This window comes from Emiliania huxleyi (genome assembly GCF_000372725.1).
Source record: "Emiliania huxleyi CCMP1516 unplaced genomic scaffold EMIHUscaffold_1111, whole genome shotgun sequence".
Lineage (NCBI taxonomy): Eukaryota > Haptophyta > Isochrysidales > Noelaerhabdaceae > Emiliania > Emiliania huxleyi.
In genome coordinates, this window is record NW_005201724.1 from 1 (window position 1) to 10,678 (window position 10,678).

General features: G+C 64.1%; 4 protein-coding genes across 4 annotated transcripts; 2 read left to right on the forward strand and 2 right to left on the reverse strand.

Annotated features, from left to right (window-relative positions):
* Positions 1-165: 165 nt before the first annotated feature.
* EMIHUDRAFT_122075 (hypothetical protein) lies at positions 166-1,121 on the forward strand (the record flags this gene model as incomplete). The annotated part of the gene is made up of 1 exon (XM_005791526.1): positions 166-1,121. A coding segment is annotated over one exon (956 nt), but the record flags the coding sequence as incomplete, so codon positions are not given.
* A 253-nt stretch (positions 1,122-1,374) lies between these two features.
* EMIHUDRAFT_446832 (hypothetical protein) lies at positions 1,375-3,497 on the reverse strand. Its single transcript, XM_005791527.1, has 4 exons — positions 2,974-3,497; positions 2,436-2,725; positions 2,229-2,297; positions 1,375-2,025 (listed from the first exon to the last, which is right to left on the reverse strand). The coding sequence occupies exons 1-4, from the start codon at positions 3,456-3,458 to the stop codon at positions 1,829-1,831; spliced, it is 1,041 nt and encodes a 346-aa protein (XP_005791584.1). The 5' UTR covers positions 3,459-3,497; the 3' UTR covers positions 1,375-1,828.
* Positions 3,498-6,459: 2,962 nt separating this feature from the next.
* Positions 6,460-8,347, reverse strand: EMIHUDRAFT_251479 (hypothetical protein; the record flags this gene model as incomplete). The annotated part of the gene is made up of 4 exons (XM_005791528.1): positions 6,460-7,241; positions 7,643-7,707; positions 7,787-7,952; positions 8,203-8,347. 4 exons carry the CDS (start codon positions 8,345-8,347, stop codon positions 6,460-6,462), a joined length of 1,158 nt encoding a protein of 385 aa, XP_005791585.1.
* A 736-nt stretch (positions 8,348-9,083) lies between these two features.
* EMIHUDRAFT_460407 (hypothetical protein) lies at positions 9,084-10,406 on the forward strand (the record flags this gene model as incomplete). Its single annotated transcript, XM_005791529.1, has 4 exons — positions 9,084-9,578; positions 9,967-10,051; positions 10,232-10,293; positions 10,368-10,406. Coding segments are annotated over 4 exons (681 nt in total), but the record flags the coding sequence as incomplete, so codon positions are not given.
* Positions 10,407-10,678: the final 272 nt, after the last annotated feature.

Sequence of the window (10,678 nt, forward strand, 5' to 3'; positions counted from 1 at the left end):
AGCAGCTGGCCGTGGCGCTCGCCAGCTCCTCCGCCGCCGCCGCCGCGCCACCTCCGCCGGCCGCCGCTGCGCCTGCTGCGCCTGCTGGGTCGGCCGCCCCGCTGGACCGCCCCGGCGCCCTGCTCGTCGAGCTTGCCAGCGATCTTTCCTTCCTCTCGCCTCGAGGCAAGTTTCGTCTATCGCTCAACGAAGGCGCCGCGGTCCTGCATGGCAAGTCGGCCGAGATCGCGGTGCCCTACCGGCTCGTTTCACGCGTTCTCGTGCTCCCCGAGGCCTCGGGACAGGGAAGCCTGTGCGTCGTCACGCTCGCCGCTCCCGTCGCCAACGGCAAGAGCCAGGTCGGGCACCTGCTCCTGCACTCCAAGCCGGCGGAGCCCAAAGTCGAGTGCAGCCTCTCGGGGAAGCCGCTGTGTGGCCAGCCCGCGTCGGTCGTCAGCCAGGCGTTCGCCTCGCTGGCGGCGGTCGAGGTGGGGGGCATCGGCAGCTTCAAGCCCTTCGGCGGCCGCGCCGCCCTGCAGTGCTACGTCAAGGCGACCGAGGCGGCCTTGTACCTGCTCGAGAAGGAGCTGCTCGTCAAGGAGGCGTCAAAGGTGCACGTGATGCCGTACAGCCGGCTGCGCGTCGAGGTGCTGCCGCCCGACAGCCGGCGCACCTTTGACCTGCAGCTCGAGTGCGCCGCCGCCGACGCGCCCGCCGGCGCGCCCGCCAAGACGGCCCTCAAGCTCGAGCTGTCGATGCTGCCGGCGAACGAGTGCGACCGCGTGAGCGAGCTCCTGCAGCGGAAGCGCGCAAACGTGAATGGGTCCCTCGACGGCGAGGCGGCGTCCGCAGGCGCGGTTGGCGGCGGCGCGGCGGGCGGCGGCGCCGGAGACGATGAGGAGGAGGAGGAGGAGGACGACGACGACGACGAGGACAGCGACTTTGCCCCGTCGGAGGGGTCCGACGTCGAGGAGGAGTACGACTCGGACGGCGGCGATCCGGTCGAGGGGGGCGACGGGAGCGACGAGGGGGAGGAGGAGGACGACGACGAGGAGGACGACGAAAACGAGGAGCCTGCCGGAGAGGCGGAGGACAGCCAGGCGCCTGCCAAGCGCATCAAGACGGAGGCGGTTGACGCGTGACCGCGCTGTCCTGCTGCCTCCATGTTGCCGCTACTGGACCTGCACCGGCTCCCGCGCTCACAAGATGCGCGAGAGGGGAGAGGTCGAGATCAGCGTGATCTCCTCTGTCGCGTGTCGGCTCTACCCTCTACGGGGCGGCGAGCAGGCGGCGAGGCGATGCACGATGGCCGATGGGTCCCTCTCCCCAAGAGAGAGATACTCGAGACTCTCTGAGACACCTCACTCCTCCTCCTGGTTAAAATGAAGCTCCTCCTTAAAGTACTTTCTTCAATTTTCTTCGCGAGCCCTTTCCCCAAATACCCCACACATACATTTGATACACAACTGATACACAACAGAACACGAGCCGCGCGCTCTGAGTGTGTGCTGTGTGGACTCAGTAACACGCGCGGAATTCACCTTATCTCCCGAGCTCTCCCCCTCGAGTTCTCCCCCCAGAGACACCCCCCACCGCTCCCCCGCCCCGCGTCAATAACCAACACAATCTCGATGAACGCCGCATCACGCCAAGGCCCGCATCGGCACAGGCGTCAGACCGCAAGCGCCCTGGGAGGCGCATCGCCCGTCGCTCACGCACGGCCTTCCCCCGCCCGAGTGACCCGACCCGCTGATAGCGGCCGCCGACTCGCTACTACCGAGGCGGCGGCCCTTGAGGGTGGGCTCGAGTGGCCACGGCTGGGAAGGCGAGCGAGACTCGCCACGCCGCGTCAGAAGAACGGGTTGGCCGCCGGCGCGGAGACGGGTCCGAACGGGTCTTGCGCCGGGGAGGCCATCGGCGGCATGCCCATCCCTTGCTGGGGCATCGCGCCCATCTGCGGCGGCATCTGATGCGGTGGCATCTGCTGTGGCATCATCTGCTGCGGCATCATCTGCTGCGGCGGCATCTGCTGCGGCATCCCGCCGCCTGCGGGGAGGGGCGCCAGCGAGACGGGTGTGAGAGGGAGAAGCCGGCGATGCCCGCCCGAGTGCCGCTCTCTGTGTGCCCCTCCCTTCTCGACTGTGTTGTGGGGTGGGGAGACGGGGCTGTGCGCTTCTGGTCTGTGTGAGGGAGAGGGGGCGGGCGACGGAAGACGAGGGGGGGGGGGGGCTGTGAGGCGAGCGGCGCACCCATGCCACCCATCGGGCGCATGCCGCCCATCTGCTGGCCCAGGGGCATCCCGCCCATCGGCATTCCGCCTGCGACGGGCGGCGAGGCGTCGGCGGGTCAAAAGGCGAGTCCACACTGCACCCCGGAAATGTGGCGGGAACGGGCGGCGGCGGCGGGGAAAAAGAGGATGGCAGGGGGAAAGGGGGGGGGGGGGGGGGAATGGGTGCCCTTCATGCCCACCCCCTGCATGCCCATGCCCATGCCCTGCATGCCTCCCCCCATCGCCCCCTGGTGGGGGAACGGGTGCTGCATCTGCGGCGGCATCTGTGGCGGCATGCCGCCCGCGTAGGGGTTGGGCAGCACGGCGCCCGGCAGCTGGCCCGTCCTCGGCGGCGCCGGTGCGGCGGGCGGGCCGGAGTTGAAGAGCGAGTCGAGGTCGAGTCCGCCCGGCTTGGGCGCCGGCTCCCCGAGTTGTGGCTCTGGCTCCTCGGCAATCAAGTTTGGCTCGTCGGCGAGCCTGCCGGGGACGTGTCGTGGACGTGTCCTGGGCCGTGTGCCGGGGTGTGCCGGGGTGTGCCGGGGTGTGCCGGGGTGTGCCGAGGTGTGCCGGGGTGTGCCGGGGTGTGCCGGGGTGTGCCGAGGTGTGCCGGGGTGTGCCCTGCTCATGTTCATGTGCTCATGGCGAGCAGAAGTTGTGAGCAGGGCGAGCGGGTGGCACGAGCGAGCAGGCGAGGGAGGAGGCGAGGCGAGGAGGCGAGGAGAGGCCTGCGGGTGGTGTCTTCAAGCTTGGAGAGCTCCAGCGCACGGCGGAGCTGCTCCTCCTCGTCCGCCTCGGCGGCGGAGTCGGCGGAGACGCGCGGAGGGGCGCGCGACTCCTGCTCGTGCGTGGCCATCGACGCCGCCATCGCGAGCGCCAGGTCGATCTCCTCCTGCTCCTCGGCGGAGCGGCCGCCGCCGTGCGCTCCCGGCGGCGGCGGCGGCGGAGGCGCTCCGTAGCCGTAGCCTTGCGGCATCTGGGAGCCGTTGCGATGCACGCCCATGCTCGACGTGCGAGACGCGTCTTGGGTGAAGCCGGCGGGGGGCTCTTGGCCATGCGCGAACGTGCTGCCAAGGAACGCCTCACGCCCGTTATCCTCATCCTCTTCGGAGAGGCGCGACCGTTGCCGATTGCTGAGGCTGCGAACCTTCTGGTTCACGCCCTTCGAGACCACACGCTTGAGCTCGGAGGGCTTGGAGGGTAGCGGCGCCATGACTAAGCGAGCGCTGATGGAAGTGAGTTGCGCCAACAGAGACCTTGGCAGCGCAAAAAAATCTTGTATTTCGGCCAGAGGAGGAAATGACAAGGGTGAGAACGACGAGAGTGGGACGACCGCGAGGTGGCATGAAGGTTGCAGCGAGAATCGGAGAGAGACTGCGAAGAGAGATAGGAAGAGGCAGACTCCCTAGGGTGGGCGACGGCTAGCGCACCACACACCTCTCCTTAAAATCCCTGTGTGGTGGCGGCGTGCCGTCCTCCCATCCCTCCCTTGGGTTGTCTGTTTTCTTTCTTTCTTTCTGGCGGCGTGCCGTCCTCCCATCCCTCCCGTGGCTTGCGTGTTTTATTTATTCGCCTGCCCCCGTGCCACCGGGTGCAACCTGTCCTATACGAGAGAGGAATCCCTGGGACCCTGTCGTGTGGGTGAACCCTGCCCAGCCCCCCTCCGTGTCGCGATGCGCTCCCCGCTCCCGTTCCCCTGTGTCCCTGATCATCCTTACAAGATCCTGCTCGTGCAGGTGGGGACCCTGTCCTTCTCCCACCCCTCGAGCCTCGTTTGGCGTGCCCGTGTTATTTATTTATTGTGCGTCGCCCATCTCTCTCTCCCATCTCTCCTGGAGATGACTGCTCTATTTATTTGCTGTGCTTCTCGCTCGTGCGTCCTTGGAAGTTGTGCTGACCTCCTTTCACCTCCTGCTCTCCTATGCCACGTGGCTGTGTGTGTTTGGATTTCTATGTTTGCGATTTGGATTTTGGATTTTCCACTACACTTTGTTTATTTATTTATTACTATGCGATGTCCCTGATCGTCCTTACAAGATCCTGCTCGTGCAGGTGGGGACCCAGTCCTTCTCCCACCCCTCGTTTGGCGTGCCCGTTTTATTTATTTTATTTATTCTCCGTGTCGCGAGATGCGCTCCCCGCTCCCGTTCCCCTGTGTCCCTGATCGTCCTTACAAGATCCTGCTCGTGCAGGTGGGGACCCTGTCCTTCTCCCACCCCTTGTTTGGTGTGTCCGTTTTATGTATTTATTCTCGTTGAAGACGCCAGTCGTCAACGCGGGCGGCAGCCGCTCCTCCATGCGCGCAGAAGGCAGCTCTTTCTGCACGTAGTTCATCACAGAGGCAACCCACCCGTCGTACATCGGGTTGGCCACACCTGCGTCTGGCCACCGGCGCAGCTCCTCCTTCAGCCAAACGCGCAACGCCGTCGCGTACTGTTGGATGCTCTGCAGCTTGTACGGCGCGTCCTTGTACGGCCCCCACCCGAACGTGCCCTTCTTCTCGACCGGCATCATCATCTCCGCCTGCGAGAGCCCGTATGCCGCCGTGGCGTACAGCTGAGGATCAGCTCGGAGCTCCCGGCAGCCGCCCTTCTCCACCTCGCCGGTCATCATGCCCACGCAGAACTCGATGAAAGCGGACACCGCCGGCACTCGCGGCACCTCCTTGCCGCGCACCTTGTCAACAATGAGCTGCAGATTGGCCAAGCCGTCCTCCTGGGTCACCACCTCGCAGAACGGCGGGTAGCCCTGCTTTTGGCCCCACGCGTTCATGGTCAGCACGCGCTTCTCGTACTGCGCGGCCACCCGCTGCTGTCGCTCCTACATGGATCCACACACGCGTGAGCCCGAGCGAGGGAGTTGCTCTGGCTCCCTCACCGCCCCGTTGAGCACCTTGCCTTTGAAGCCGTCCGCCTTCAGCCACAGGTTAAACTTCACTTGGTGCTCCTTGTCGGAGGCGAAGTCCTTGCGGTGCGGCATCGTCACTACGGACACAGAGCCCGCCGGAGTCTCCCGGGCAATTTGTTCGGTGCCGCGCCAGCGGGCCTTCTTGATGAGCGAGTCGTGCTTCGCGGCCGTCGCCGCGATTCCCGTGCCGCCGCCACGGAAGGTGGCACGTGCTTTTGAGAAGCCCACTTTGCGGCCTTTGCCGCTTGCCCACCGCTTGGCTTCGTCGACGGGCGAGTGCCTTACCACACTCGCCTCGGCGTTACTCGAAGCTGCGAGCTCAGCTGCGGCCACAAGAGCGGCCTGCTTGGCACGCAGCTGCGTAATCGTCGGCCCGCGTGCGCGGCTCTTCACGGCCTGTGCCGGGGAGTTGGCGTTCACGCGCTCAATCATTATCGTCATGGCTGTGTGCGTGCTTCTCGCTCGTGCGTCCTTGGAAGTTGTGCGCCTCCTTCTCCTATGAGCTCGTATGCCACGTCGCCGCCTGTGTTTGGGTTTCTATGTTTGCGATTTGGAATTTGGTATTTGTCCAGCTCTTTGTTTATTTATTTCTTTAATCACCTGCCTCTGTGTTCGTGCGTCGCCCATCTTCTGAATATGATTATTAGCATTTGTTTTCTTTCTTTGGCATCGCTCGTGGTCGATCTAAAATCTGAGGATTCAGGATTGAGGCATCGCTTCAGTGAGGCCAAAGTGAGTTTATGGATGTGTGAGAACGGTGCGGGACACGAGGAGTCACGCGGACCGACTCGTCGGCGACTCTGCTGCACGCCGTTTCAGAATTTTTCTCAGCGTGAGCGAGACGTGGAAGAGCGCCACCGTCGGGTAGGACCTAGGACGGGTCTCGCGGCCCGGAGCATCGGAGTAGCCGTCGTGGTCGCGGCGAGCAGCGCCGGCCACTCCGGCGCCGCGTCGGCAACATGGGAGCATGTCCACCGCCACTTCGCGGTCGCAGCGCTGTTTGTCGCCCGAAACGCCGCACTGACTGCGCACATATCCCTCTGAGTCTGTCGGGCCAAAGATCGACTCGCATGTCGATTTTGACTCGACGGCGACATGGAGGCATCACGTGTCCATGCTGCCGTGTGTATAGAGCCAGTAGAGACCTCTTGCTAAGACTCGTAGGTCGTAGAGAGGAGGATCGAAAGGAAGCAGGCACACAGCAGAAAGAGAAAATAAGATGCGTGTCTCGGCGAGTTTTATTCGCGGTGCGTGTAAAAAGCTCGAGTGTAAAGAAGGATGAGCCCCTACGTAAGAGAGTGCGTCGGTCATAGTCCGGCGATTCCGACGCCGAGCATTCCATTCGGGCAGCCCGCGTCTGCGAGCATGTTGGACTTGACCAGCTTCTTCGTGATGCCGTTGTACTCGCCGGGGTAGTCCTCGCCCCAGGCGAACCCATCGTGAAACTGATGGTACAGCTCGCCCAGGTAGAAGGGGTGCGAGTTAGTGTCCATGACGAATGCCACGGCGCGCGCGTCTGGATCGCCGCCCTTGCCCTTCGCAAAGTCGAGCTTGTCGCCGTTCTCTCGGCTCGCATCAACCAGCTCCTTCGCCAGCGGTGAGCCGCCGCCGCCCGGTATGCCGACGACGTTCCGGTACTCGAGGCCGCGGTCGCCGAGCTGGTCCGGCCGGTTGCCGTCCTTGTCAAAGAGTTTCACGTACTCCTCGGCGAAGGCGCGGAAGGAGGTGGGAGGGATGCGGAGCCGCACCACCTCCGCGTGGCCGAGCGAGCCGTAGTCCGAAATCTGTGCGGCGTTGTGGTAGCACACCTTGCCGTCTTGCATGCCCGAGCCGCCAGCGTAGCCAGCCCGTGATGTGATCTGCAGGTCGCTGCGGCCCAAGAGCTTCTTCTCCGCCATCACAAACTCGTGCTGCACGTGCCAAAAGCAGCCGCAGCCGAAATACACCTCGATGTCTGACGAGTCGTCCGCGACTGCTCTCCGCGACGAGGCAGGCAGAGCGAGCGCGCCGGCGAGGACCGCGCGGCGCGAGGCGCTGAGCGGCGTGCGGAGAGCGCCGACGTCGGCGATCGAGAGGAGCAGGAGCAGTGCTTGATGCGACATGGTGAAGAAGCGTCGCGGGAAAAAAGAGAAAAGCCGAAAAAATAGCGGAGTGGCGCGCACTGCACTAACACAGGTACACTCGGAAAAAAGAATTTGCAGGCCACTGGCTCGAACTGGCACCTGAAAAGAATTGCGCCGACACGCGCGAGCGACGGCTAGCACGACACTCCTCTCCTTAAGGTCCCTCGGGCCAGTTTCTGGCGGCAAACCCCGCCCGGCCCCTAGAACCCCGGGTAAGGCCCAGGTATGGCCTAGGGCATCAGAAGGGACCAAGAGGAGTCCAGTCTGAGCCATAGAGCCCATCGATAGAGCCCATGTCTTTGCCCCCGAAGGTCGCGTTCAAATGCCCGGAACGGACGTTACAGTGGTGTCCGGCCGGCGCGATCACCGTACACCGAGCTGTGACGCTCAGGGAAGCCGGTTGAGGTGCTGGTTTCTTTGGCCAGGCCTGGCCTACGGCCCGTGCTGGATCAGCTGAGCAAGGTTTGGGGAGAATCCCCCATTCAGATCTTCAGATATTTTGACGGATGACCGAAAATGGGCAAAAACGGGCGCAAAGTACGACAGGATCTCGTCGCGCTCACCAAACTGCGAGGAAGTCTCGGGGGTCGGCAGGAAAGACGGGTAGTAGGTTGGCACCTCGGTGTCTGTCCCAGCGTTTGGAAAGTGGTGGTCGCGCCAGGTGCCTCCTACAGCGCCTGCAGGGAGGCACGCCGCCAGGCACGTTGCGTTACACGCTCGAAGGTGGCAGGGGATTGAGGCGAGAGGCTGGGCATAAGTGGGGTCTCGGCTTGAGAGGCTGGCCATAAGTGGCGTCTCGGCTGAGCTCTGTGTGGAGCGTGACACAACGTGTTGCCGTGCAATGACAGAGCTGCCGCTGCCGCACCGCGATGCGTGAGGGGTGTGCAGTCGACTGCGTGAGGCATCTAGATGCCTGGCCGTGCGCACCCTCGTCGACGACGATAAAGGAGTCTATCCCCTCCTTTTTGAGGTAGGCAGCGGCGACTAGCCCGCTCAGGCCAGCACCAATAATGACGATGTCCACCACGTTCGTTTCGGGGCCATAACTGGACGACGCTGCGCCAGTCGGCATCTCCGTGGCGGCCTTGAGGGTCGCAGAACTCTGGGAACGCAACCTCTTATCCGTCGTATCCGATTCGTGTACTTCGGCGACGGAGATTCCCGCGTTTTGCAAAGAAAAGTTTCCTCGTTTGTACGAAGTGAGACGGAGTGATCGGGAGACCGCGAGGCAAGGGATCGGCAGGCGGCGGCGGCGTCGCATGACGAGGCAGAGGAGAGCGACGCGACAGAAGACGAAGCGACAAGAGAGAGAAGCAGAGAACGAGTGAACGACGAGAGTGGGACGACCGCGAGGTGGCATGAAGGTTGCAGCGAGAATCGGCGAGGCACTGCGAAGAGAGATCGATAGGATAGGAAGGGGCAGACGCCCAAGGGTGGGCGACGGCTAGCACCACACTCCTGTCTCCTCTCCTTAAAATCCCTGTGTGATGGCGGCGTGCCGTCCTCCCATCCCTCCCTTGGGTTGCCTCTTTTCTTTCTTTTTTAGACGGAGTGATCATTGAGACACGATGGAGACGCTGAGAGTGAGCCAAGAGCCGCTGGGACACTCACCGCTGGGGTCCGCGATTGGGCGTCGGATCAAAGAAATCCACTCCGCCCCGCTGTACACTGTAGTCGGCCCCGTGAACCTTCACGGGACTCTCACAGTGTGCTTTGAGGGCTCCTCTGAAGAGTGCGCGGGTTGAAAAAAATCGCCGCGGGCTGGCCAGCTCACCCACAACTCGCGGCTCCACTGCGACCGACTTACGATGGCGGCCCTCGCTGCCGCCCTCATGAGTGCGGACGCCTCGGTCCTCGCTTTGAGTGGCCCTCTCTCCCCTGCGACGGCCGGCAAGGGTGCCGACGCACAGGTGGACCTCACCCCGATGCCATACTCCCCGCCAAAGCTCAGCTTTTCCAATCCGTACAAGGCATACGCGGGCGGCAACATCCCGGGCTGGGAGTATGGTGGCGAGACTTCGCTCAACAACGACTACATAATGCTGACGACTGCGACGTCCAACAAGTTGGGTTGGATCTGGACCACGGAGCCCATCGAGATCGACGACTGGGAGGTGCAGCTCGAGTTCCACATCGGCGGCGACCCGCGCCAGTCGACGGGAGGCGGCATGGCGGTCTGGTTCACAGAGCAGCAGGGGCGCGCCGGCGCGATGTACGGCCAGAGCGACGACTTCCGCGGCGTCGGGATACTGTTCGACTCGTACGGCGGCGGCGAGAGCGGCGAGCGAGTCGAGCCCTTCGTGGTCGCCGTCCTGAATGACGGCACGAGCATAGACGAAGGAGCGCACGAGCAGGCGCCACCTCCGAGAACCTTCTCACCAGCCTTCTCGCGGCCGCACCCCGCACTCGCTCGCCAAACCCGCGGCTGCAGTCGTGCCGCTCCTCTCGCAACCGCCCTCTCGCCGCCTCTGCTGCGAGCGCCGCCCTTCGCCCGCCCCGCGTGTGGCGTGTGCCGCCTCGCCGCGAGCCTGCCGCTGCGCGCCATGGAGTCGAGCAGAGCCAGTGAGCATCCCGTTGGCACCGCCCCACCCTCCCGCCCGAGTCAAATCCGGGCGCAGAGCCGAGTCGCTTCCCGAGGGGCCAGGTGCGGCCAGGTGCCGCCTCACCACGCGAGGCCACCGCCGCGCGCAGGCGGTCGAGCACCAGGTCGGCATCTGCTACGCCGCCTACCGCAACCTGAAGAACATCGTGCGCGCTCGCATCGCGTGGACCAACGGCCAGCTCCGCGCCTGACCCGAACCCCGAACCCCTAACCCCTAGCCCAGACCCTAACCCCCTACCCCTACCCCTAACCCCGAACCCCTAGCCCGTAACCCTGGCCCGGACCCTCCCCTCCCCTGACCCTAACCCTGACCCCTACCCCCTAACCGGACCCGGACCCTGACTCTCATCCTAGGCCAGCTCCGCGTCTGGCTCGACCTCACCTCCTCGAACCACTTCCAGCCCTGCATCGAGACGGTGGGGCGGGCTGGCGCCTAGCCGGCTGGGTCCTTCTAGGAGCCGTCCAGGAGCCCTCTCGGACCCTCTGCTAGGTGAACTTGCGCGAGCTTGCCAAGCAAGACAAGCGGTACCGCGCACCTCTCCGAGACACTTCCTAGACACTTCCTAGACACCTCCTAGACACTCGCAGCTTGCCAAGCAAGACAAGCGGTACCGCACACCTCTCCGAGACACTTCCTAGACACTTCCTAGACACCTCCTAGACACTCGCAGCTTGCCAAGCAAGACAAGCGGTACCGCACACCTCTCCGAGACACTTCCTAGACACTCCTAGACACCTCCTAGACACTCGCAGCTTGCCAAGCAAGACAAGCGGTACCGCACACCTCTCCGAGACACTCAC

Coding starts and splice junctions, on each gene's coding strand:
- EMIHUDRAFT_446832 (XM_005791527.1), bottom strand. CDS start 3,458: ATGGCGCCGCTACCCTCCAAGCCCTCCGAGCTCAAGCGTGTGGTCTCG. Junction 2,298..2,435: donor GCAGGGGGTGGGCATGAAGG/GCACCCATTCCC, acceptor CGCCCGTCGCAG/GCGGAATGCCGATGGGCGGG. Junction 2,026..2,228: donor GCGCCCGATGGGTGGCATGG/GTGCGCCGCTCG, acceptor CCCTCCCCGCAG/GCGGCGGGATGCCGCAGCAG.